General features: G+C 38.0%; 1 protein-coding gene across 1 annotated transcript in view; it reads left to right on the plus strand.

The window, feature by feature from the left end:
- Positions 1-25,975, plus strand: part of LOC125389357 (fibronectin type III domain containing protein 3C1-like) — a 58,263-nt gene extending 32,288 nt beyond the window's left edge. Inside the window, exons 22-26 of the mRNA XM_087902900.1 lie at positions 17,457-17,731; positions 18,042-18,254; positions 19,191-19,357; positions 22,509-22,630; positions 25,221-25,975. Of these exons, the coding sequence (XP_087759026.1) occupies positions 17,457-17,731; positions 18,042-18,254; positions 19,191-19,357; positions 22,509-22,630; positions 25,221-25,553 (1,110 nt within the window). The 3' untranslated portion in view covers positions 25,554-25,975. The remainder of the gene's footprint in view (positions 1-17,456; positions 17,732-18,041; positions 18,255-19,190; positions 19,358-22,508; positions 22,631-25,220) is intronic.
- Positions 25,976-27,382: the final 1,407 nt, after the last annotated feature.

A 27,382-nucleotide genomic window follows, 5' to 3' on the forward strand; every position in this document is an offset into this window, starting at 1 on the left:
TATGGGATCCTGTAAAAACTAAAATGATGGATAAGTTTCAAGATTGCTGTTTGGTACAATTACAGATAGTCTTTGAGTAGTCACTTGGGTTTTTCTGAAGTTCTTATTTTAAGTTCTGGTCAGAATGTTGTAAAATGGTGTACCATCTCAACTAACCTAATTTTCCATAAACCTATTTTTTAAGCTAAATAATTGATAGAATCTCCTCTTTGTATTTTTTCAGGAGCAATTTGTAATCCCCAATTAGGCAAAACTTTCTTTACTTCTTCAAACTTTCTTTCTAAAGTATCTACATTTGAATCAAATAGCAAAATGCCGTCCATATAATGGTAAACTATAAATTTAGGAAATTGCTTACGTATTATTTCCAATGGCTGCCTTACAAACTAGTGGCACAGGGTGAGGCTATTTAACATTCCTTGTGTGAGGACCCTCCATTGAAATCTCTTAGAAGGCTGAGAATTATAAGTAATCACTGTGAAGGAAAAATTTTCTGTCTTTTTCTTGTAAAGGTATAATGTAAAAACAATCGTTTAAATCAATAGCTATAAAAGGCCATCCTTTAGGCAACAGGGAAAGCAAAGGAATTCTGGATTGTAGAGGGCCCATTGGTTGAATCACTTTATTGACAGCTGTTAGATCTGTCACCATTCTCCATTTTCCAGGTTTCTTTTCAAGAACAAATGCAGGAAAATTCCAAGGGCTGGTTGATTCTTCAATATGGTGTACATCTAGTTGCCCCTACACACGCTGTTCTAAGGTCTATAGCTTCTCTTCTGTAAAAGGTCATTGCTTAATCCATATTGGTTCCTTAGTTAACCATTTTAAAGGCAGGGTTGTTAGCATGTCTGAAAGTTTGCTAGTTGTTTTGTGTTTTTGTACAATCTGAATAACTGGTGACAGTTTTTTAATAGTACCTTATAATATCCTTCCCAGAAACATGAATTGGATTGTACTCCCATATCTGAGACTGCATGAACGTTAATTGCTGCAACAGATTATGACCCCATGGAGTCACTGCTATGTTAGATAAATATGGCCTCAGCCTTCCTCTCTGTCCTGCTGACCCTATGCATTCAGTCCATATCATGCTTTGTTTTACTTGAGATAGGGTTCCAGTTCCTAGGAATTGAACATTTGCCTCCTGAAGAGGCTAATTCAGATACCAAGATTCTGGAGTAATAATAGTCACATCCTCACCTGTGTTCAGTAATTCAATTATAATATTACTTATTTGTACTCTCAGCTTTGGTCTTTTGATCATTTATAGAAGTCAACCAAAATATGCATTTCAGAATTTCTATTAGAATTTTTGATTCATCCTCTATGTTTATTCTATCATCCAGAGCAGCATGGTTTTTTGGTTTTTTTTTTTACAACAGGCACTTAATTGTTCTAGTTTTCTGGGGAGACGTGTCATCCACAGTGACTGGAAATGACTGGACCACAATTAATGTGGAGGCCTGCAAGAGCCCCTCCCAAGGAGTTTCTCAATGGTAGCAGGTTGCCTTGTTTGTCTCGTCTTGATCTACATTAATTGGTCCAAAGTTGGTCTTTGCTGCATCTTTTTTATAATCCAGAGGTTGAAACCCTCTATTTTTGTCATTCCCAGTAGAAACTTTATTTCTAGAAACATCTTGTCTATAGTCCCTTCTCAGATGTCCTATTCTATCACAATAAAAACATTTGTTATTTTGATGTCTCTTCATAACTTTGGAAATTGCTTCTTCTGCCCAATCCTCAGTATTATAGTCAAATGACTCAACATTGACTGTGTGCAGTATGTATTCATCCGTTGGTGCTAATCTGACCTTTAAATGCCCAAGTATCTTTTTGTATTCTAAGTTGGCATTTTCAAAAGACAGAGATTCAATAAGTACTCATCTAGCTTCTTGAGTTATTACTCCTATTTGTACAGCTATAGTTAATCTTTGTAAAAAAAAGTCACTAAAAGGTCCCATGGCCCTTGTTTGATCTTAGTATATGATAGTATATGATTCAATTCTTCTTCCTATTCTTGAATCCTATTTTAAGCATTTAAGGGTGCTGTATAACATAGGAACAAGATGTGTTCACTTTAAATAGCTTGACTCTGTGGATCATCCTAAAAGTCCTTGCCAAGAATTTGATCTTAGGAATCCTCAAATTCTTTGACTCTACTTTACTGTTGCAAGGCTTTACCCTTCTCTTTCCAATAGCACTTTCACTGTAACTGCAGCCCATCTTCAAACACGGCTGAGACTAACTTAAGCTAGTCATGTGGAGTAATTATGTGGAGTAATCATGTGGAGTATTGCTTGAAGCCCATGTCTTTACCATCTCTAACAAATGGTGAATGTCTGTCATAAGATACTATTACTTTCTTAAATTCTTTTAGATCTCCCATACCTATAGGTTTTCTTTTGCAATATTTGCATCTGTTTTTGTATTAAGTATTTGATGACTTTCCAGAGGTAATAACAGGATAAGTACCTAAAATTCTTGGTAAGTCATCTCTGACTCTGAAAGGTACTGGCAATGTTAAATCCTTTGCCTGTACTCCCCTCTTTGCTTATCAGCTTTGACAATTTCCTCAATCAATTCAAATCTTTTTATCACTATCTTTTGTAAAGCCTAAATCTATTGACCTGTGAATATTTCCAATTTTGTCAAATCAAATAATTTCTGGTTCTTGTTCTGCACATGTGATTCCAAAGTATGAATTTTTTTCATTAATGATATCTTCTCATCCTTGGATATTATTTGGATGGCATGCAGATTGCCTTCCAAGAAAGATGGTCTATCTGCTGACTTATCACAACTTTTTAACAGATTTTGATTGTCAATTTCAACAGTATGAATCCTTTCAGGTAATCTCTCAGTACCCTTTTGTAAGGTTTCATAACCCTTTGCCAACCTATCAAATTAAGGTTATTATTTTCAATAGTATGAATCTTTTCAGCTAAGACTATAGATTTCCTAAAAGTTTCTCATTCTTGACTCTGTACCTAACCATTTCTTTAAGGATATAATATTAAAAAAGCTAAGCACCATAATCACCTTCTCTATATATGTATATATACATATATAAACCTACACACACAATATATATATACATACATATATATATATGTATATATATATTATCTCATTTAACTCTTGCAGAATTCCATCCATAGCAGAAACAAAAATGTTGGTAACTTCCTAGATGGTGATATTTTCTGCCATTATCATGGAGTTTGTTTACAATTTTCCAATTTATTTATTTATTTTAATCAAATTAACTTACCTCCATTATAATTTTCAGAAAATTGTTGTAGGTATAATGATCTTTATTGACAAGTAGGTATCGCAGTTGCAGCAGTAAGGCAGGTCCTGAATTACCTGAGACAAAAAATTACTAACAAATTTAGTTAATTACTCAAGAGCAGCAATCCATATAAGGAGAAAATTTGAATTGGGCAGAATACCAAGGAACCCAGAGCTTGCATGCAGTTTCCAGCTGTGATAATACGGGTGGGAGCTTGGGCCAGACACTCACAGATATGAACTGGGAACACAAGCCAGAGCAGCCCCTGCCCCTGAAGACAGAGTTAGGCCTATTTAGAGAAGGCATAGCAGAAGCCAAAGAAGCTGTGGAGGAGTTTTGACAAAAAGCTGCTTAGTAGGTAGGACCACCCCATGCAGGTGAACCAGCAGAAAATTGCCAAGTTGCCAAGCAGTAGGCCAACCAAACAGTGTGCAGCTGCTTGCCAGAGGGGTAGTTCAGCTATGAAAGGGTAATTTGGCTATGAAGGAGTAGAAGTTCACAGATCTTCTGGACAGGGCCCAGTAATTGCATGGACTCTGGCCATGTAGGCACCAAACTGTTGCAGTACAAAAAAGTTCCACATCAGCCCAGAATGGAGTATAGCAAAGGTTTAATTTATCAGGGGGTAATCTCACAGAAAATGTAGTGATCCGTAGTGCTCTGTGTGCATAGGAACTGGAACCGAATCCAGCACCTAAGGAATCCATATATGTTTTATGTCTGCATTTATAGTACATGAGACCATGCCCAAAGTGGGCTAGTATCTTAAAGGCTATTGGCTAAGGAAGTTCCTACAGCAATACGAAAGAAGTGACATTGTGAGGAACCAAAAAATGAACAAGTACATTTTCCTATTCAATTAAGAGGAGACACATGTGGATATAGAAGGTGCCAATTCAGAAAGGCCCATGGTGTATGCCAGGCAGAGGAAAGGTCAAAGCAAGATATCTGGAAGAGCTTTCCTGAGTTAAATGTTAAAAGCTTCTTAACATTTGATGTTAAGAGTCAGGGAACCAGAAGAAGATGGAGTGTCCAAGGGCTAAGGTTGTGACAGGCAACCTAAGGATGGCAGGAGAGTCTGAAGGGGACACATCCACAGTTAAGCTGAAGGTGTTGGGTTTTAGAATTTTAGGATTTCAGAGAAATTGTAGGTAAGAATCAAATATCAGGTGGACATGGAGATGGACAGAGGGGAATAGGGGTGGGAAAAGTAGGACATGAGGAAGGAAAGTTAGGAGAGTGGCCTCTTCCTTGGAAGCTGACCTCTTACTTGGAAACTGTAGGATCAAGCTTTGGTCTCTTAATCGCTTAAAAGTTTGACAGTTTGGTTGGTTTAAGGAGTTCAACATACTAAAAAGAAAGAGGTATGTTAATTGGTTGAACTTGGCAGAACACACCTTTAATCCCAGCATTCTGGAAGCAGAGACAGGTGTATCTCTGTGAGTTCAGTGCCAGCCTGGTCTACAGAGTGAATTCAAGGACAGCAAGAACTATTAGAAAGACCCTGTCTTTTCAGAGAGAATTGAGATTAATATACTGGAAGGGAGTAAGCATAATAAGGGTGAGTTGTAGAGAGAGGAGTAGAAGCCATCAATGGTGACTCAGCAGGCCAGGCAAAGGGCCATAGATATGGCCTCCTGAAGAGATGTTTGAGGAAGTTGTGGACAGGTAAGATATCTCTGGAAATTAATCATTTTAACCTGATTGCAGAAGTCTTTGCCTCAACTCCAGGCATCCCATGCAAATATTCAATTTTAGATTTTTCTATTGGGTATAGTGTAGTTCCCCTGTTGAAGAAATTCAAGCAGATATGGGGAGGGAAGCCCAATCTGCCACCAGGGACAGGTGAACACAGTCCCAACATGAGGAAAACAGGGGGGAGTTATGGTACCTCACAGTATTGGTGGGGAGTAAGACAGTCTGGTTAAGCTATGCAAGTAAGGAACCCTGTCTGAAGGGAGGGAGAGTAGAAAGAGCAGTGGCAGACTAGGAAGAGGATAAGAGAGGATGCCATCAGTTCTCCTTTTCCTCCAGGATGCAGATGAGGCATATCAAGCTGAGCCTTTTGGTGAGGTTCCAGAAAGAATCCTGAAAATCAAGCTCTGGTTGGCTTTCTGCCTGTGTGAAAGGGTGAGGTTTGGAGAGAAGTGATATGTACAAAGGAAAGAGATAATGGAGAATATTCTGGCCCTAGACTGCTAGGACAACACAGTGATGGGTCAGTCAATTTCCCAGGTTGATAAAGCCTTTGTCTGTCTTACGGCCTTTGCAGAGGATTATAGCATCCCTTTGTGGCAATGCGGATGCCTCAAGAAGGATGGGAAAAGCCTCTAATTGATGATAGTGCTGGTCTTTGTTGTAAGGAAATTTGATTCTCTCCAAATCTAGGGAAATGAATGAATTATGTTATAGGTGTGCAGAGAGTCATGAGAGAAGATGATGGCAGTGTTCCAGGCTGAGCTTAGGACCCCTGAGAATGCAGTGAGCTCTGCCTGGTGAGGAGTGGTCTTAGGAAGGAGGAAGCTTATGTCCTTCACTCACTGAGAAAGGAAGGAGTTGATATTCTCATGATAACACTCTACAATGGCAATCCAACAAGTAGGGTCCATGACAGTGCTACCATCAATCTTATGGTGCCACCTCTTCAGTATAGCATCAGTTTGTTTAAGGAAATAGGCTACAGGTTGGCTTTACTTATAGCAGTTGACTTGAAGAACCTGGTTACAGATGCTGTGAATGAGGCAATGGTGAAAAGCACATGGTGAAATTAAGAGAGCAAAGTGAGTTTTTGATGGTGTGGGGGCAGGGAGGAAGAAAGGGGGCAATAAGGGATGAGGACCACTGGGTATGGGGAAAAAACTGAAGAGTTAAACCATCTGAAGGTCATATACTAGGTGGTGGGAATCCTAGGATTTAAGGACTACAAGGATAACATTATTTGGAGAGAGGAGTTCTAGGAATAAGGCTGTGTATCACAAGGAGGCAAAGGATGACCTGTCTGAGTCTCCATATCCCCACAGGGAGAAAATGGGCATTTGAGTATTGACATATACTGGGAAAGTGTCTTTGAGAGAGGTCTGCACCAGTTGGTGGTGTCAGGCAGTTATTTCAACAACTTGTGTCCCATACTATGTAGTCTGCCTGACAAAAGATCAAGAAGGGAAGACAAGGACACATTTATTTTTTTCAAAACTGGGGGCTCTTATCAGGAGAGGATGATAGAGCAAACTTCTCTTCTACAGACTAGGGTTTTTATAGGACTTGTGGAACAGGATATTCAGTGAGCTGGGCATTTTACAGGCTGAATGGCCTTATCAGTTAGAGAGGATAGTGTTGTCAAATTAGGATGTGTAGAATTGGTATTAGTGGTTTTGCCTTTGGGAACTTGAAAATTGTCAGGTGCACAAAAGAAGGTGCTAATGTGGCTACTTAAACAAGACTTGCAAAAGGATAACAGTTGGCATGCCAACATAGATGAAGGAAATCCCATAGTCCCCACTCCTAGATGTACAGACAATTAAAGACTGCCTATAGAGGCAGACACACTTTTTTCCAGGTATGAGACACTTAAGTGCAATCACAAGCAGTCAGTGTTACACACACACACACACACACACACACACACACACACAAACGCAACTTCTGAGTGCATTTAGTATTGCATTTATATATGTGTGTATCTCTCTCTCTCTCTGTGTGTGTGTGTGTGTGTGTGAGTAATAAACAATTGTAGGCCATGGATATGAAAGGAATAGAGCATAGGAAGGGTTGGAGAGAAGAGAGTGAGGGGGAAGGAATGTAATTACACTTTAATTAAATAAAAGGGATCTCCTCAGGTTAAAATGAAGTTGTCTTCAAAATAAGATAGGCATGTTTTTGCTCTCTAAGTGACAGTTATCACAGTTAAGAAAATCTCTATAGAATTTTTATTTTAAATAAATTGACTCCACCTGGAAAGTCTGCCCCTTTGCCTGTCTTGTTCCTCAAAAGTCAGTTCTAGCATAAATGCTTCCCATATACCAACTGGAAGTGATCCGGGTTTTTTGGTTTTTTATTTATTTATTTTTTTGCGAAAAACTAGAACAATAATATGTGCAACTTAAAAGTTTGCAGGAGGAAGTACAAACTTAAAATAATCTGACATGTGCTCTCTGTAAAATTTAATCCATCACAATACCATAGGGCTGTATGCGAGCCTTAACAGTAGGCCACTTGACTAGCATGTGCAAAGCACCTGGGATACATACTCAGCACAACTCACCCCTACCAAAATGAAAGAAAGAAAAACAAAGCAGGCAAAGCTGAACATGGTGGTTCACAGTTAGAATTCCAACACTTGGGAGAAGGAGGCAGGAGGATCCCAAGGTTCAGGTTAGCCCAGGCTACATAGTGATACACTTTTCCCAGACGGAAAAAAATAATTAAGAAGTGAGTTTTTAAGTATTTTAAATATTGCTTAATTGGATGAATAGGGTGTGTGTGTAATTCTGTGGAAGAATACCTGTTCACCAAAATCACGGCAATGAGTAAGATCATATCACAAAAATAAATATTTTGTGGGAAAATATGCAGATGTTTGTTAGGCACATTTGCTTTAGGACACAATTTAATTCTGTTCTTCCTTTGTTGATGTTCTTTTAGAATCATCTGTCTATTACTAAAAATAAAACGCTAAAGAACCCAATTGTTACTGCATTGGGATCTCTCCAATTAGGTTAATCACAAATCACTTTATATATAAAGGTGCTCCAAAATTTCACAGCAGCCCTTTATCAGTCAATAAATAATGACACTCTGTTTCTCCATATCCTTTTTATTGAAAGCTAATTTTCTGATATAGGTATAGCTATTCCTGCTTTTCTTCAGATTACATTTGCACAAAAATCTTATTCTATCCTTTTATATTATATATATATATATATATTCTCTTAAAAAAGCGAGAGTTACTTATAAGCAGCATATAACTAGGTCTTATTTTTACAGCCAGTCAGACCATTGTCTTTTTCTTTATTTTGGTATCTCTTGTTGGGGGTTGGTTATGAGTTCAAGATGGAGTTTTTCTGTGTAGCCCTGACTGTCCTGGAACTTGCTCTGTAGACCTTCAAACTCACAGAGATCTGCCTGCCTCTGCCTCTCAAGTGCTGGGATTAAAGGCATGCACCACCACCGCCCAGTTGTTTTTTTCTTTAAAAAAGTCAGACTTTCAATGTATCCTAGATTAGCCTTGAACTATTAATATTTCTGTCTCTACCAAATAATACTGGAATTGTAGGTATGTACCACCATGCCTGGCACTCTATAAGATTTAATTTGAGAAGTTTAATGTTGAGTGTTTTTTGTCCAAAGTGGAATCAAATTATAAATCAATACAAAAAGACATCATAAATGTTTATCAGAGAGAAATTAAATAATACACTTTCATATTTCCATGATTAAAGCTGAAATCTCAAAGAAAAACATTAAATGCACAGAACCAGATGAATATCAAAATGCACCATATCAAAATAAGTGGAATGAACTAAAACAGTACTGAGGAAAAAAACTCAAGATATTAGATGCTTATATTACCATGGAACTTGATTCAGTAATTTAAGTTTCTACATCAGGTAATGAACAGAATGGCAAAATAAACGAAACGCAACCAGAAGGGAAGAAACAAGAAATATATAGTCATAAATCAACAAATAAAAAACAATAGTAAAATTCAAAAAACATTATGATTGGTTCATTGCAAAAAAAAAAACCAAGAAAGCTGAAAAAACTTCTTATAAAATTAACAAGGATAAAAACAGTAGAGGGGTTGGGGAGGTCAGTGTAAGACGCCATGGGTTCATCTGCACTAAAAAGGGATGTACACAAATCACTGATTTCCAAAATAGAACAGCATTATTTTTAAAAACTCAGAACACTTTAATACATGAACACTACACGTGAAATTAGTTCTCAAAAATCACAAAGCACTGAAACTCAGCCTAGGTGGTATGTAGCCCTGGAGTCATGAAAGAATTTGTGTCTGTATAATAAAGACAATTAGAATTTCCAGCAGAATTATTCAAAGAGTTTAAACAGAAATTAACATTGAATCTACATCTTCCTTTCCAAAATTAAACCATAAAACACTAAATAAAAGCATAAACCACCAAGCACATACATGTAGTATCAATTACTCAAAGGTGAAATGCTAGGATCCACTAAGTCCTGAGGTTTTGGTCCAACTTGGGCAACATAGCAAGCATCTGTCTTTTACTAATAAATAAATAAAAGTGATAAATTTATAAAAAAGAACAAAACTAAAAATGTAAATATATAAATATATATTTCTCATATATATGAGAAAATCTATGTGATCTATGTCTAGGCAAGCACTAGATACCAAAAGTATAGCCCACAAAAGGAATAGTGGTAAGCTTGAGCTATTCAGTTTAAAATTTTTACTTTTCTTTTTTTTTTGAAAGTAATTTTATTAAATTATAAAAGTTTCCATTTACGCCCCTCTTCCCAACACCCTCCCACTCCCCCCCTCCCTCTCCTTCTCCCTCTTTGTCCCTAAGGGCAGTCAGGGTTTCCTGCCCTGTGGGAAGTTAAAGTTCCTCCCCCCTCCCTCCAGGTCCAGGAAGGTGAGTATCCAAACAGACTAGATCCCAAAAATCCAGTATATGCAGAGGAAACTAGTCCCAGTGTCATTGTCAATGGCTTCTCAGAAAGACTCCGGGCCAGCCACATTCAGAGATTCCGGCCACATTCAGAGAATCTGGTTGGATCACGTGCTCGTTCAGTCGCAGTCCAACTGCCCTTGGTAAACTCTCATTAGATCCGACCCCTTGTATCAGTGGGTGATAGCATCCCTCGCAGTCCTTCGTCATTTTCTTCGTCCTTCTGCTCCTCATTTGGACCTTGGGGGGCTCAGTCCGGTGCTCCAGTGTGGGTCTCCGTCTGTATTGCCATCCATCGCCAGATGAAGGATCTATGGTGATAAGCAAAATATTCATCAGTATGGTTATGGGCCAAGGCCGGTTCAGGCACCCTCTCCTCTGTCCAGAGAACAATCTGGGGATCTCTCCTTGGACCTGGGATCCCATAAATAATCAAGTTTCCTGTAAACCCTAAAATGACTCCCTTAGTTGAAATATATTCTTCCCTGATCCCATATTCATCCTTCCTCGCTTCCCCCCATCCCGGTCAACCGAGTTTCTCCATTCCTCCCCTACTCCCTTCTCTCTATCCCTCTCCCCTTCCAACAACCCTCCCACCCCACCCCCCATGCACCCAAGGTTACCTGGGACTCTTGACTGTTTCCTACCTCCTGGCGGATAGCTAAATAATCTTCATCAGGTTCGTCTTCTTATTTAGCTTCTCTAGGATCACGAATAATAGGCTCAAAGACTTTTAATTATGGTTAGAATCCACTTATGAGTGAATACATACAGTGATCCTCTTTTTGGGTCTGGCTTACCTCACTCAGTAAAGCGTTTTCTATGTCCATCCATTTGCAAGCAAAATTCAAGATGTCATTATTTTTTACCGCTGAGTAAAACTCTAATGTGTATATGTTCCACACCTTTTTTAACCATTCTTCTATTGAGGGGCACCTAGGCTGTTTCCAGGTTCTGGCTATTACAAATAGTGCTGCTATGAACATAGTTGAACAAATGCTTTTGTAGTATGCTAGGGAATCTCTAGGGTATATTCCCAAAAGTGGAATTGCTGGGTCCTGAGGGAGGTTGACTCCCAGTTTCCTGAGAAACCGCCACACTGATTTCCACAGTGGCTGCACAAGTTTGCATTCCCACCAACAATGGATGAGTGTTCCCCTCATTCCACATCCTCTCCAGCATAGGCTATCATTGGTGTTTTTGACTTTAGCTATTCTGACAGGTGTAAGATGGTATCTCAAAGTGGTTTTGATTTGCATTTCCCTGATCGCTAAGGAGGTTGAGCATGACCTTAAGTGTCTTCTGGCCATTCGAAGTTCATCTGTTGTGAATTCTCTGTTCAGTTCAGTACCCCATTTTTTAATTGGGTTAATTAGAGTTTTAGTGCCTAGTTTCTTGAGTTCTTTGTATATTTTGGAGATCAGACCTTTGTCTGATGAGGGGTTGGTGAAGATCTTCTCCCAGTCAGAAGGCAGCCTTTTTGTCTTACTGACAGTGTCCTTTGCTTTACAGAAGCTTCTCAGTTTCAGTAGATCCCATTTATTCATTGTTTCTCTTATTGTCTGTGCTGCTGGGGTCCTACTTAGGAAGAGGCCTCCTGTGCCTATATCTTGTAGACTACTTCCCACTTTCTCTTCTATCAGGTTCAAAGTGGACGGATTATTGTTGATGTCTTTAATTCATTTGGACCTGAGTTTTGTGCATGGTGATAGGTATGGATCTACTTTCATCCTTCTACAGGTTGACATCCAGTTATGCCAGCACCATTTGTTAAAGATGCTTTCCTTCTTCCATTGTATACCTTTAGCTCCCTTGTCGAAAATTAGGTGCTCATAGGTTTGTGGGTTAATATCCGGGTCTTCTATTCGATTCCAAAGGTCGATTTCTCTGTTCTTATGCCAATACCAAGCTGTTTTCAATACTGTAGCTCTGTAATAGAATTTGAAGTCAGGGATGGTAATGCCTCCTGAAGTTCCTATATTGTATAAGATTGTTTTGGCTATCCTGGGTTTTTTGTTTTTCAATATAAACTTGATTATTGTTTTCTCAAGGTCTGTGAAGAAGTTTCATGGGATTTTGATGGGGATTGCATTGAATCTATAGATTGCTTTTGGTAGAATTGCCATTTTTACTATGTTGATCCTCCCAATCCAAGAACAAGGGAGATCTTTCCATTTTCTGGTATCCTCCTCAATTTCTTTCTTCAAGGACTTAAAGTTTTTGTCAAATAGGTCTTTCACTTCCTTGGTTAGAGTAACCCCAAGATATTTTATGCTATTTGTGGCTATCGTGAAAGGTGACGTTTCTCTGATTTCCCTCTCAGCTTCTTTATCCTTTGTGTATAGGAGGGCCACTGATTTTGTGGAGTTGATCTTGTATCCTGCCACGTTACTAAAGGTGTTTATCAGCTGTAGGAGTTCTTTGGTAGAGTTTTTGGGGTCACTTATATACACTATCATATCGTCAGCAAATAACGAAAGTTTAACTTCATCCTTTCCAATTCGAATCCCCTTGATCTCCTTATGTTGTCTTATTGCTATTGCTAGAACTTCAAGCACTATATTGAAGAGGTATGGAGAGAGTGGACAGCCTTGTCGTGTTCCTGATTTTAGTGGAAAGGCTTTGAGTTTCTCTCCATTCAATTTGATATTAGCTGTCGGCTTGCTGTATATTGCTTTTATTATATTTAGGTATGATCCTTGTATCCCCAGTCTCTCCAACACCTTTATCATAAATGGGTGTTGAATTTTGTCAAATGCTTTTTCAGCATCCAATGAAATGATCATATGGTTTTTTTCTTTCAGTTTATTTATATGATGGATTACATTGATAGATTTGCGTATGTTGAACCAGCCCTGCATCTCTGGGATGAAGCCTACTTGATCATAATGAATAATTTTTCTAATGTGTTCCTGGATTTGGTTTGCCAGGATTTTATTGAGAGTTTTCGCGTCGATGTTCATGAGTGAGATTGGCCTGTAATTCTCTTTCTTGGTTGTGTCTTTGTGTGGTTTTGGTATTAAGGTAACTGTAGCTTCATAAAAGGAGTTTGGCAATGACTCTTCTGTTTCTATATTATGGAATACATTAAGGAGTATAGGTATTAGCTCTTCCTGGAAGTTCTGGTAGAATTCTGCATTGAAACCATCTGGTCCTGGGCTTCTTTTGGCAGGGAGATTTCTGATAATAGCTTCTAATTATTCACGACTAACAGGTCTATTTAGATTGTTCACCTGTTCTTGGTTCAACTTTGGTATATGGTACTTATCTAAAAAAATGTCCATTTCTTTTACATTTTCCAACTTTGTGGCATATAAACTTTCGTAGTAAGATCTAATGATTATCTAAATTTCCTCTGTGTCTGTGGTTATATCCCCCTTTTCATTTCTGATCCTATTAATTTGCATGTGCTCTCTCTGCCGTTTGATTAGTTTGGATAGGGGTTTGTCAATCTTGCTGATTTTCTCCAAGAACCAGCTTTTTGATTCATTGATTCTTTGGATTGTTTTCTCTGTTTCTATTTTGTTGATTTCAGTCCTCAGTTTGATTATTTCCACTCTTCTACTCCTCCTGGGTGAATCAGCTTCTTTTTTTTCTAGAGCTTTCAAGTGTGCTGTTAGGTCTCCAATGTGTGCTTTCTCCGTTTTCTTTATTTGGGCACCTATTGCTATGAACTTTCCTCTTAGCACTGCTTTCATAGTGTCCCATAGGTTTGAGTATGTTGTGTCTTTGTTTTCATTAAATTCAAGGAAGACTTTAATTTCTTTCTTAATTTCGTCCTTGACCCAGGGGTGATTTAGTAGTTGACTGTTCAACTTCCATGAGTTTGTTGACTTCCTTGTGGTAGCATTGTTGTTGAATTCTAATTTTAATCCATGGTGATCTGACAAGACACAGGTGGTTACTAATATTTTTTTGTATCTGTGGAAGTTTGCTTTGTTACCGAGTATGTGTTCAATCTTCGAGAAGGTTCCATGAACTGCAGAGAAGAAGGTATATTCTTTCCTATTTGGGTGGAGTGTTCTATAGATGTCTGTTAAGTCCATTTGATTCAATACCTCCAATAAATCTCTTAATTCTCTGTTTGGTTTCTGTCTGATTGACCTGTCCATTGGTGAGAGAGGAGTGTTGAAGTCTCCTACTATTAGCGTCTGTGGTTTGATGACTGCCTTGAGTTCTAGAAGAGTTTCTTTTACATATGTGGGTGCCTTTATATTAGGGGCATAGATATTCCGGATTGAGACTTCTTCCTGATGAGTTGTTCCTGTTATGAGTATGAAATGTCCATCTCCATCTCTTCTGATTGATTTTAGTTTGAAGTCGATTTTGTTAGATATTAGAATGGCCACACCCGCTTGTTTCTTAGGTCCGTTTGCTTGGAAAACCTTTTCCCAACCCTTTACTCTGAGTAGGTGTCTGTCTTTGTGGTTGAGGTGTGTTTCTTGTAAACAGCAGAATATTGTATCCTGTTTTCATATCCAATCTCTAAGTCTGTGCCTCTTTATAGGTGAATTGAGTCCATTGATATTAAGAGATATTAATGACCATTGGTTGTTGACTCCAGTCATTTTGGGGGGGGGGTAATAGAGTGTATGTGTTTTCCTTTGAATTGTGGTTGTGAAAGGTCGCTAGATGTCTGAATTATTGTAGTCAGTGTTGGCAATGTTGGATTCCTTGGGATGTAATTTTCCTTCTAATATTCTCTGTAAGGCTGGATTAGTAGTTACGTATTGTTTAAATTTGTTTTTATCCTGGAATATTTTGTTTTCTCCGTTGATAGTGAACGAAAGCTTGGCTGGGTATAGTAGTCTGGACTTGCATCCATGGTCCCTTTGTTTCTGCAGTACCTCTATCCAGGACCTTCTGGTTTTCATGGTTTCTATAGAGAAGTCTGGTGTAAGTCTGATAGGTTTACCTTTATAGGTTACTTGACCTTTTTCCTTTGCAGCTCTTAATATCCTTTCTTTAATCTGACTGCTTTGTGTTTTGATTATTATATGGCGAGGGGATTTTTTTTTCTGATCCAGTCCATTCGGTGTTCTGTATGCTTCTTGTACCTTCATAGGAATATCACTCTTTAGGATGGGAAAGTTTTCTTCTATAATTTTGTTGAATATATCTTCTGGACCTTTGATCTGCAATTCTTCTCCTTCTTCTACTCCTATTATTCTTAGATTTGTTTTTTTTTTATTATGTCCCATATTTCCTGAATGTTTTGTGATGAGAATTTGTTGGATTTGCTGTTTTCTTTGGTCAGGGCGTTTATTTTCTCTATGGTGTCTTCATAATCTGAGATTCGTTCTTCTATCTCTTGTATTCTATTGGTTATGCTTGATTCTGTAGTCTCCGTTCGTTTACCTAGATTTTCCATATCCAGCCGGCCCTCGGTTTGTGTTTTCTTCACTGCCTCCATTTCAGTTTTCAATTCTTGAACTGATTCCATTACCTGTTTGATTGTTTTTTCTTGGTTTCCCAGGGTATCATTTACGAATTTACTCATTTCTTCAAACTTTTTGTTATATTTGTCTTCCATTTCTTTACTCATTTCTTCCATCTTTTTGTTATATTTCTCTTCTATTTCTTTAAGTGAGTTATTCATACCCTGTTTAAGAGAGTCTATTGCTTTCATAATGACACTGTTTTCCACTTCTTCCGGAATAGGGCGTTCAAGTTCTTCTGTCGTAAGATCGCTGGGATCTGGTGTTTTCATGTTGTTTTTCAGATTGTTGGAGGAATTCTTGCCTTGGCGCCTGCCCATCTCTTCCTTCAGATGCTCTCCAATGGCTCTTCCCTCCGCTGGGTCTTCTTCTACTGGATTAGTGCCCCCTTGCTATCCAGGAATCGCTTTGCCTGCAGCCTTAGCTTGCTGCAGGCAGGCTATTAGAACAAAGGGACTTCCTTCCCTTTGCACTCACCGCCTGTCCCGACCCGCGGTGCCCACCCCGGCTGAGATGGAGGAATTTAAGCCCCGAAAAAGGGAGAGGGGAGGGGAGGGGTTCCAGGCAGAAAGCTGGGATGGCGTAGCAGGAGAGAGGGATTAGCTGGGGGAAGCTCAAATTTTTACTTTTCTATGTTCTAAGAAGCATTAACGTGAACTTACTGGCTGGGAGATAATATTTGCCATTCTCATATCTTGTAAAGGGCTAGCACGTAAACTATATAAAGGCTCTCAGAACTCAGGAGTTATTTCAAGCAGCTCAATTAGAAAATGCATACAGGCCTGGTGATGATAGCACATGCCTTTAATCTCAGCAATTAGGGAGGCAGAGGCAGGTGAATCTCTATGAGTTTGAGGCCAGTGGTGACTGTGTGGTGACTTCTGGGACAGTAGACATACACAGAGAAATCATGACTCGAAAAACATAGATAGAAGAAAATGAATAAAGATTGGTGACTGAAGATAATGTACAAGGGCAAGGGCAAGTGAGCACATGCAAAGATGTTCAGAGTCATTTACTATTAGGGAAATGCACAAGGAAATTCCGTTCTGTATCTTTCAGAATGCCTAAGCTAAGGATCAATGGTAACACCAAGTGTTGTCAGATTCCTAAGGAAACTGGTCACTTACACTTTGCTAATGAGAATCATAGCCTTTCCAGAAAAGAGCACAGTAGCATCTTACATTTATTTGTAGGAGTCAAACTAAAATCTTCTCAATATCTTTCAATGGATGTATGGTTAAGTAAACTATGATACATCTATACTGTGACACACAGTTCAGTAATAAAAATGAGCAAATTATTAATATATATAAAAGCTGAAAGATTATGATAGTAACTAAAATCTGAGCCTGCATCAAAGTTATATGTTGCATTATATAATATTTATATGATATTCTGAAAACAAGAAATTTGTAGTAATGATGAATAGCTAGCAGTTAGTGGTTTTGAGGAGTTAGAAATTGGGCAGAGTTGGAACATACTGTGGCTGGAAGAGGAGCACATGGAATCCTGTGATAAAACTTCTTTGTATTGAAGGGGCCATCATCACTGACTAAAACTTAAGTACACACACAAATAACTAAACACAGTTCCGAGTAACATCCGTGGGTTTTATCAATGGAGATTTCCTGGCGGTACGTAGTATTGAACTGTAACTATTGAAAATATTGTCCCCATAGGAAAGTAGGTACAGAATATATGTATACATTACTTTTTCAGTTTGGGATTATATATTATGTGCTTTCCCAAGATCAGTGAAACTGATTGACTGGATGGGAATTTAACAGAGATAAAAACTCAAGCATGAAGAATGGAGAAAAGCTTAGTGTCATAATTGATGAGTTTTGTGGGGCATTAATTATCTAAAATGTCCATATAACACTTCTGACTTTCCTTCATTCATGTGCATTCTTTACCTTCCTAAGGACACAAACTTCAACATGTATTTCTGCAATGTAGAATCAAATTGTTAGAATATGAGTTTATGACGCACTGTTTCATTATGCAACAAAATGCTCATGCCCAGAAAATCATTAAAATGAATTGCTAACAAATGTTTCATGTACTTTTCAGGCTGTCAATATAGTTGGGGTTGGAATGTTTGGAGGAACTGGAAAAGTAACTACACCAGGAACTGTACCCGCCATAGTTCCAATGTTACAAGAAGTTGAAGACAAAGTTCCTGCCAAACTGTCCTCATCTTGCATAGCTATCCAATGGGAGGAGCCAGACTGCCATGGCTCTCCCATCACTGGATATAACATTGAATATGGAGATAAAAAAATCTTGACTGTTGATAGAGTAACAGAGTATGTTCTGAAAAATCTACAGCCTAATACTACATACAGGTAAGTCACTCATATCTTACTTTGGGGACATGGAAAGAATGTTGAGAATTTTGAGCAGACCTGCATTTGTGTATTTAATACACTTCAGATTTCTTTTGAAAAGATTTCTGCTTCATTGGCAAAATTTCATATTAGTAAGAACCATTTCTGCTCATCAGTAGTTTTCAATAGTAGTTCTATCATGGAAACCTGTTTTGTAATCAGTATAATAGTCATTCTATATAGAGATAGAGTGGGTTGGCTTATATGAAGAAAAGTATTCCCTCTACTAAATATAAATTCATATATTTTAATTTATTTTTACCTCTAGAATCAGAATTCAAGCTATTAATCATTATGGACTAAGTCCTTTTAGCCCACCAATAAGAAGCAAAACCAAACCAATACTACCAGAGCCTCCACAGCTTGATTGTGTGGTCCAAGGACACCAGAGTCTCAGACTCAAATGGGGCAATGTCTCAAGGAAAAAGTCACATGCTAACATTATAAGCTACAACTTACTAATGGAAGATCGATCTGGCAGGTAACCACTTTTACCATTTAATGTCTACTGTATTTAGAACACTTTAAATTATTATATCTTCCCAGCCATTCTCTCTCTCTCTCTCTCTCTCTCTCTCTCTCTCTCTCTCTCTGTCTGTCTCTGTCTCTCTCTCTGTCTGTCTCTGTCTCTCTCTCTCACACACACACAAACACACACACAAACACACACACACACACACACAAAGGTTTTAATCTGTAGTTTCAGTGAATGAAGTAGACATGAAAAGAACATGTGGCTGTGTGAAACATAATACTTTCAATTCTTGTCCATGGATAAGGTGTGTATTTTCCCTTCTTCCTAACCAGTTTTCCTTTACTTTATGCAATGTAAGTACCAGAGAACAGAAGTTATGGAACAAAGAGAGAAAACTTGCCGCCCTGACAGTATTGATCTTGTGACTTGATTTCTTTTTGCCTTTTTTGTTTGTTTGTTTTCCCTTTTGTAACATGAGGGCCTGTTTGTTGGGATTTCAGTCCTGCCCTGTTCCTGCAGCCATTTAACCCCAAGGAAAATCACACAGAGAGTCTACATTAGATATAAACTGATTGACCCATTAGTTCAGGCTTCTTATTAACTCTTGTAACTTATACTAACCCACTGTTCTTATCTATGTTAGCCACATGGCTCAGTACCTTTTTCAGTGGGGCAGGTCACATCCTGTTTCTTCGGTGATCTGGGGAGGACTGGCAGAGGGAGCTTCCTGCTTCCCATAATACTCCTGTTCTCATCAACCCGCCTCTATTTTCTGTCGTGTTGACCTGCCTTTACTTCCTGCCTGGCCAATCAGCGTTTATTTAAACATGATTGACAGAAGACAGACAATTCTCCTGCACGCTTTCTGGCTTGGTTTGACTTTCTTGGGGTCAACTGTTGATTATAACATTGCTTCCCTAATCTTTATCTTTTTCCTCTCAGATTTTCTGTCATTTACCACGGGCCTGATCTGACTCACAAAGTGCAAAAATTGAGTGAATATACACAATACAAGTTTAAAATCCAGGCATGTAATGAAGCTGGTGAGGGACCACAGTCTGATGTCTACACTTTCATGACAACAAAAACCCCACCTGGTGCTCTTAAAGGTAAATGATGCGCGCAGACGCTGAACATTTTCTTAGAGCTTCCTCGACACACATATGTAAGCAGTAATTAGAAAATGCTAAGTTAAGAGGGGCAGCAAGGCTCAGAAGGACAAATGCCACATGCACTCTCTCATGGAAATTCTGACTTCTAAATTTTATATAAATGTATTTAGGTGAGAGTCAGTATGGGTAGAGGTGAGGAAAGTAGAAATCATAAGACTAGGGGAGACTCTAAGGAAAGGGGTAGAAAGGGCATAAAACACACATGACATTAAAGTAGAAGGGGATTCAGGAGGTTGAGGAGTACAAGTAGTAACATAGAGCAGGAAACTGAGATGCACAGCCGATGGGGAACCGAAACAAACTCAAAATGTATGAAAACGCCATAAGAAAGTCTCTTACTTTCCTTACTGATTTAAAAATTAAATTAAGAGCCCTGGCTCCATTTGCTCAGCACCTGGGTTCAATTTCCAGCACCCACATGGCAGCTCACAACTGTCTGTAACTGCATTCCTGGGTATCTGGCTCCCTTATGTGGACATACATGCAGGCAAAACGCAAATGCCTATAAAATAATAATAAATAATAATAAATCAATTATTTAAAAAACAGTCCAGCACTAGTGACACATGCCATTAATCTGAGCACCCAAGGAGGCAGAAGCAAGCAGATCACTGTGAGTTCAAGGCCGGACTGGTCTACAGAGCAAATTTCAGGACAGGATCCAGACCTACACAGAGACACCATGTCACAAAAAACAAAAAATTTAAATTAAATTAAGTCTTGAGGCTAGATAGATGCTTCAGGGGTTAGGAGCACTGAATGCTCTTCCAAAGAACCCAGGTACAATTCCTAGTGTTTCATGGCAGCTCACAACCATCTCTATCTATACTTCCTGGAGATTCAATGCTTTCATCTGGTTTCCACAGGTACCAGGTGCACACATAGTGCAGACATAATTATATGTCATCCACATACATTAAATAAATAGATAATTTGAAATTTAAATTAAATCTTAAAATACCATAGTAATTTTTAAATTTACTAATAGAATAATAAAAAAGTAGTGCTTAATTGTATAATTAAGGAACAATGAAAAGATTTATCAAGACTTCAGGTCTAGTGGTGGTGGCACACACAAAATTTTATTCCAGCACTTGGGAGGCAGAGGTATGCAGGTCTTTGAGTACAAGGCCAGCCTGGTATACAAATTGAGTTCCAGGATAGCCAGGACTGTTGCACAGAGAAGCTCTGTCTCAGAAAAAGAAACATTTTTAAGGATTAGTAACACTCTGAAAATCAATATTTTTCAAATATCTTAGAGATCATCTAATTTTAGCACTGCAAATTTAAGAGTAAAACATGGAGCTGAAGAGAGGCCTCAAAAGTTAAGAACACTGGTTGCTCTTGCATAGGACCCAGGTTATGTTTCCAGCACCCATTTGGTGGTTTTCAAAAATCTGTAAATCCAGTTCCAGGAAATTAAATGCCCTGTCAGATCTCTGTGAACACCAAGAACACGCACTTGTACTCATACATATACACATGTGAAACACAGGTCCTGGTTTTCATAATGGTGTGCTGCCCACATTGTCATATCCATTCATTGCTACACATTATATTTTCTCAAATGTTTTCTCGTGAAAAAATTTATCAATTGATGGGTGTGTATATACTGACTAAAACTAAATTAGTATATTAACTTTAATCACTTTATTTCTAAAACTATAAATTTAAGCTCTTTATCGGTACTGTAGGATGTCCACCAGAGAAGTCTGTTCAAACAGGGGTTTAAGCCAATAGCAAGAATTTATTAGCAGGTCCAAAACTACACTAGGAGTTTTGGATGTTACTGTAGCACTGAGCCTTTCTTAGGGTGGGCTTTTAAGCAAAAAGCAAGCAAACAAACAAACATGGTCTGGATTGGCATACAGTTAACAAGAACAGTTACCTAGAAGCAGAACTACTGAAGCCAAAGAACATGGTTAGTACATTTAGAAACTTTCCCAGAATTATCACTTTGGTGGGTTAGGGCTTTGTTTTTAGTATTGGCAGGTGGTACTGTCGTAATGCTGAGTTTTACAGCCTGAATGGTTCTTCTATCATGGAGTCAGTTGTGCTAAGGTCTGGGGGCATGGTACAATCAAAACAGTAAAATGCTATGTATCACACTAACAATGAGTCCAAGTGGCAGGTCCCAGGTTTGAGGATTATTTTTCCCTCTCCCAGTTGTGATGTTTGGTTGATTCAATCTTTCCACATGAGTTCAATCACTATTTCTTTTTACTAATTTTATGTGAATTGGTGTTTTTGCTTGCATGTATGCCAGTGTGAGTGTGCCAGATCCCCTGAAATTGGAATAACAGATAGTTGTGAGCTACCATGTAGGTGCTGGGAATTAAACCTGTGTCCTCTGGAAGAGCAGCCCATGCTGTTAATTGCTGAGCCATCTCTCTAGTCCCCAAGTTCAATCACTAATATGAAACCATTCTTCTCCAGTGGAATGCTAACTGAAACACATTCAAATTAAATTAATTCTGCCTAGATGACAATAATGCTTTCTTCTTTTCCTGACTAATGTCCCTATATGTTTAAGCCCCATTTTCTTAAAATGTAGAGACTAACAACATGAAATGAATAGTGTACTCCTTCCAACCTCACACAGTTGTTGCACCCCTCGAATAAAATTACTTGTCCTTATAAAAATGTTTTTAAATGTAAAACATACCACATAAACACAATTCAGGTTATTCTAGAAGGAAAAAACAACATTTAAATTTATAAAAATATTAATAGAAAATCTAATTATGCATTATTAATTGATAACTTCATCAAGGTTTTGATACAATAATGATGCCTGATAGTATAACAAAGTAATTTCAGAATAAGTACTGTTCTGTTGGGTGTGGTAATGTACACCTTTATTGTCAGCACAAGACTAGTCTAATCTTTGTAGCAAGTTCCAGGTCAGGCATAGCTACATAGAGAAACCATCTCTCAAAATACATAAATATCTTTTTAAATATGGTTACATATTTCTCATGTTAGGTCTACATGTGCTTATAATGATTGTGTGGTTTGAGTCATTTTGATGTATTCGGCATCATGTAGAAAAAACTAGAAATTTTTAAATGTAACTTTCCTTTTCCAGCCCCTAAATTACATCCACTGAAAAGCAACAGTTGTGAGATCAAATGGGATTCCTTGGAGCCGATTAAAGGTGATCCCATTATTTACTGTCTTCAAGTCGTCATTGGAAAGAAAGCTGAACAGGTATATTCTTTCACATTTAGTCTCTAATATTCTGCCAGGCACGATAGATAGCTCCCGATTGTAGCCTCAGCACTTGACGGGTAAACACAGGAGGATGAAGGTACTCTTTGGTTACATAGCAAGTCTGAGGGTATTCTGGGCTCTACGAGGTCTTGTTTGTTTTGTAAGTAGTATGCTGGTGGGAGTGTGCATCTTTATTACCAGCACTTGGGAGGCAGAGGCAGACAGATCTGTGAGTTCTAGGTCAGTCTGGTCTCCAAATCAAGTTTCAGAACAACAAGGGCTACACAGAGAAACCCTGTCTTGAAAGCAATTGTAGTTCTATATCCATCTGAAGTTAGAGCTTTTGAAGGGTAGTATGTTATTTTTAAAGGTGTTTAAAGTAATTAAATCTCATTCCAAAGTTTTATCTCATCTGTAACATTTATGTATATAATCTAGTTTATTCATTTAATTAGCTTATCACCTCTGAATTGTTTATTGTGTCTTTATTCCACTGACCACAATCCAAGATTCAAGTACTTACATAAAATAATTAAATCTCAGCAGCTGTAGGGTTTTCTTATGCTTTATTTAACATAATTATCTAATAAATACTGAACCCCTCAGTATTTAATAGAAACACTGTTACAAGGAGAGAGGAGCCCTTTGTTTGTCCCAGCTGCCCGGCTAGTTTACACCCAAAATAACCACACAGAAACTGTATTCATTAAAACACTGCTTGACCATTAGCTTTAACTTCTTCTTAGCTAACTCATATTAACTACATATTATTATATATGTAGTTATACTACATATTATTAATATAACTACATATTATTTTAACCCATTTCCATTAGTCTGTGTATTGCCACATGACTGTGGCTTACCAGCAAGTTTCTAACCAGCGTCTGTCTCAGGCAGAAGATCCATGGCATCTCTCACTCTGCCCTTCTTCCCAGCATTCAGTTCTATCTTCCCCGCCTACCTAAGTTCTGCCCTATCAAGTCCAAAGTGGTTTCTTTATTCATTAACCAGTGAAAGCAACACATGAACAGAAGATGTTCCTACACCATTTCCCCTTTTCTGTTTAAACAAAACGAAGGCTTTAACTTTAACATAGTAAAATTACATATAACAAAATAGGTATCAAATAAGAATTACAGTTATAATACTTATATTTACTTTATCTTTTATCATAACTAAGGAGAAATATAACTATAAATTCTTTAACTCCATCAAAGAATCTAGAAGGATATAATATTACCTAAGTAAACAGGAAGTACATTGAAAGCAACTTCTAAAACTCTAGAATTGACAGAGACATCTCACTGCCTCTACAATCACCCAAAGTTTTTCTATAACATTGGGGTATCTATCTTCAGTCTACTGACCCATAGTATCCAGCAAATTTTTCCATGAAGCAGGAAATTTCAAAGACAGTTCCGCCGATATTGGCAGTTTTCAGTTACTTTCATCTGTGTCCTGCAGAATGTCTCACAGACTCTTTCATAAAGCAGGAACCCTGAAGGACCATTTCTCCTTTAGGCAAGTTCAGAAGTCATCTCTCTCTGGGTACTGCATGTCCAGTGAAGCAATCCAGGCAAGAGCAGTTTGTTGCCCAAATGGCTACCAAACTCCATAAGGAGCCTCTTTGATGTCCATCTTCCTCTTGAAGTAGCTGGTGCTACCAGGAGCAGATGTGTCTCATTGTCATGAAAAACCCTAAGTTATTAAAACATTTTAAATGCCACATTCTGTAGTCTTTGAAAGATATGAAGAATGCCTATCCATATGAAATATATCTATGCATACCTAGAAAATCTAACTAACATGACTATAAGCTTGACTATTATAGATGATTATCTATTAACCTATATTTCTTAATTATACATTACATTTTTAAATGAGCTACACAATCACAATACCTTAATCAAGATCAGAAATATATATACATATAACAAAATTGACCTTAAATTTGTATCAATAAAGAAAGATCTATATCAATGAAAATTATCCATCTCTATATCATATCCCCCTTTAAATGTAAAAGAATATTAATAAACAATATTTGGAAATACATGGAGTTAGTTGATCACGTTGAAGGTGCCAATTGTTACAAGGAGAGAGGGGCCCTTTGTTTGTCTCAGCTGCCCAGCTAGCTTACACCCGAAATAACCACACAGAAACTGTATTCATTGAAACACTGCTTGGCCATTAAGTCTAACATAATTTTAGCTATTCCATATTAGTTTAACCCATTTCCATTAATCTGTGTATTGCCTGTGACTGTGGCTTACCAGCAAGATTCTAACCAGTATCTGTCTCAGGCAGAAGATTCATGGTGTTTCTCACTCTGCCCTTCTTCCCAGCATTCAGTTCTGACTTCTCTGCCTACCTATCAGGTCCAAAGCAGTTTCTCTATTCATTAACCAATGAAAGCAACACATAAACAGAAAAACCTCCTACACCAAAACACTGAGTAAAATTTTACTTTTGCTGTGAACATGTTCATTAAACTAATGAATTTTTGTTTTTCTTGTTAAAAAATGCACAACATAGTTTTAATTAGAAAGAAACTATAATTTTCATTTGATCCCTTTTCCTTTAGATTTACAAAGGACCGAATACCACCTTTTCCTTTTCCAACTATCTTGCAAATTCAAGATATCGCTTCAAGGTCTGTGCCGGACGCCAATATGAAAATTCTGATGGCGTGCAAGAGCTCTGGGGGCCGTATAGCTCCAGCTCACTTTTGTCAACTTATAAGCATCAGTCTGGGCATGGCAAAGGGAGTGGGGGGAAAGGAAGAGGCAATCACAATGACAATGAAAAGTACAAGACAGAAATGAGTGATGATACCTTTGTTCTAACTCTTCTGATAGGATTTGCACTTATTGCCATTTTGTGTGCTGTTGCCATTCAGTATTTTCTAATCAACTAGTCTGTTCTTTTAGGAATTAGGAAAGCACACTACATCAAATTTAGAAAACCTTAGATACATTTTCACTCATACTTAAAAATAAAGATTACTGGTAGAAACTAGTAACAGATAAAGAATGCTGCTTATGATTTAAGAACTTTTAATGAGGCAGTAGAAGAAAATTCTTAAGGAAATTCCATCATTGTGTCAACAAAACTATACATTGTTGGGCAAAACGAAGAACTTTTATTGAACTATTTCCTGCCTTAAATTTTCAAGTCAATCTTTTCCAAAAGTTTTGAGACTATGAGATAACAGCAGTGTTCTGGAATTTTATTTGGAAGAAAATGATAAAAATTGATTTTACATGTCCAGTTAAATATCCATACGAAGAAATAAAAAGTATCTACCAAACTTTTGTGCTCTCTTTTGTTCAAAATAATGTATTCAGCAATTGGTTTCTACCCTGATAGTTTGAGTACTAGCAGGAGTTCTCTAAAGAACAGAAGTGACAGAGTGAACACATATACTAAAGGAGGATGCAATAGACTGCCAGACAGTATAGACTGCCTCCGAATAGTCCACCAATGTCTATCTCATGACAGAAAGGCTAAGAATCACTAGTTGTTTCACTCACAAGGCTGGATGTCTTCGCAGTCCCAGTGAGGAGCTGGAGCCTGGAGGATTCCTAGAGAAATGCAGGTTTTCAGACTACGTTAGATCCTGAAGAAGCTGGATTTAATACTGGACATAGCAACAGGATAGAAAAACATGCTAGGAAGAGTGAGGGAAAGCAGGCAAAAAGAAATACTTCCTTCTTCTGTGTCCTTTGATATGGGCTACCGCCAGAAGGTGTGGCCCTGATTTATGGTGGGTCTTTCTGCTTCAAATAATCTAATTAAGAAAATCCCTCAGAGGAGTGCACAGGAGTGTGGATTTAGTTGAGTCTTACTGTAGTCAGGTTGTCAATCAAGATTAGCCATCATGCTTTGAAAGTGGGGAAATAGTACTTTATAACTCTTTGCTGTAATAGGAAATTAGGGAAAATGGGAAATGACGTGAAGAACTATTCTTTACCACTGTAAGCTCCTTGAAATACATCCCTCTCATTGGTATTGTCAAGCATTATATACATACACAATTACCTGTATCCACATGTACACAGATTATTATAACATTGTATGCATACACTATACTCTATATGCACATGTGCACAGCATATTATAATTTTTTCCTCTCACAATAGATGGAGTCATATCCATTTCTAGTTACACATGAAGTATCTCATGTCAGTTCCCACAGTTCATACTCTGGGAGTTTTTCTCAAAATCTGTCAAGAAATTTACTATGCTCACGATCTGAGTATTGCTGTGAAGAGACACCATGACCACAGCAACTCTTATAAAGGGAAAATTTAACTGTGGTAGTGGCTTGCAGTTCAAAGGTTCAGTCCATTATCATCATGGTAGGACAAGGCAGCATGCAAGAGGACATGGTGTTGAAGAAAAAGCTGAGAGTCAGTGCATCTTGATCCAAAGGCAACTGGAAGTGAAACGAGACTGAGAGTGGCTAAAGCATATATGAGATCACAAAGCCCAGCTTCACAGTGACACACTTCCTCCAACAAGGCCACACCTACTCCAACAAGGCCACACGTCCTAATAGTGCCATGCACTTTGAGGGGCATTTTCTTTCAAGCCACCACACACACTGAAAATGTTTAAATGCTATCTCATATTTCATTGGCTTTATTAATGCTTTAAAACAGTACTTAAATTCAATATGAAGATACCTACCACTGACAATTTTGTCATATTCTATGACATATCATTTTGTTGGGCACTGGTTAG

The sequence above is a fragment of the Myodes glareolus genome, chromosome X (assembly GCF_982192425.1).
Source record: "Myodes glareolus chromosome X, mMyoGla1.1, whole genome shotgun sequence".
In the NCBI taxonomy this organism is placed as follows: Eukaryota; Metazoa; Chordata; class Mammalia; order Rodentia; family Cricetidae; genus Myodes; species Myodes glareolus.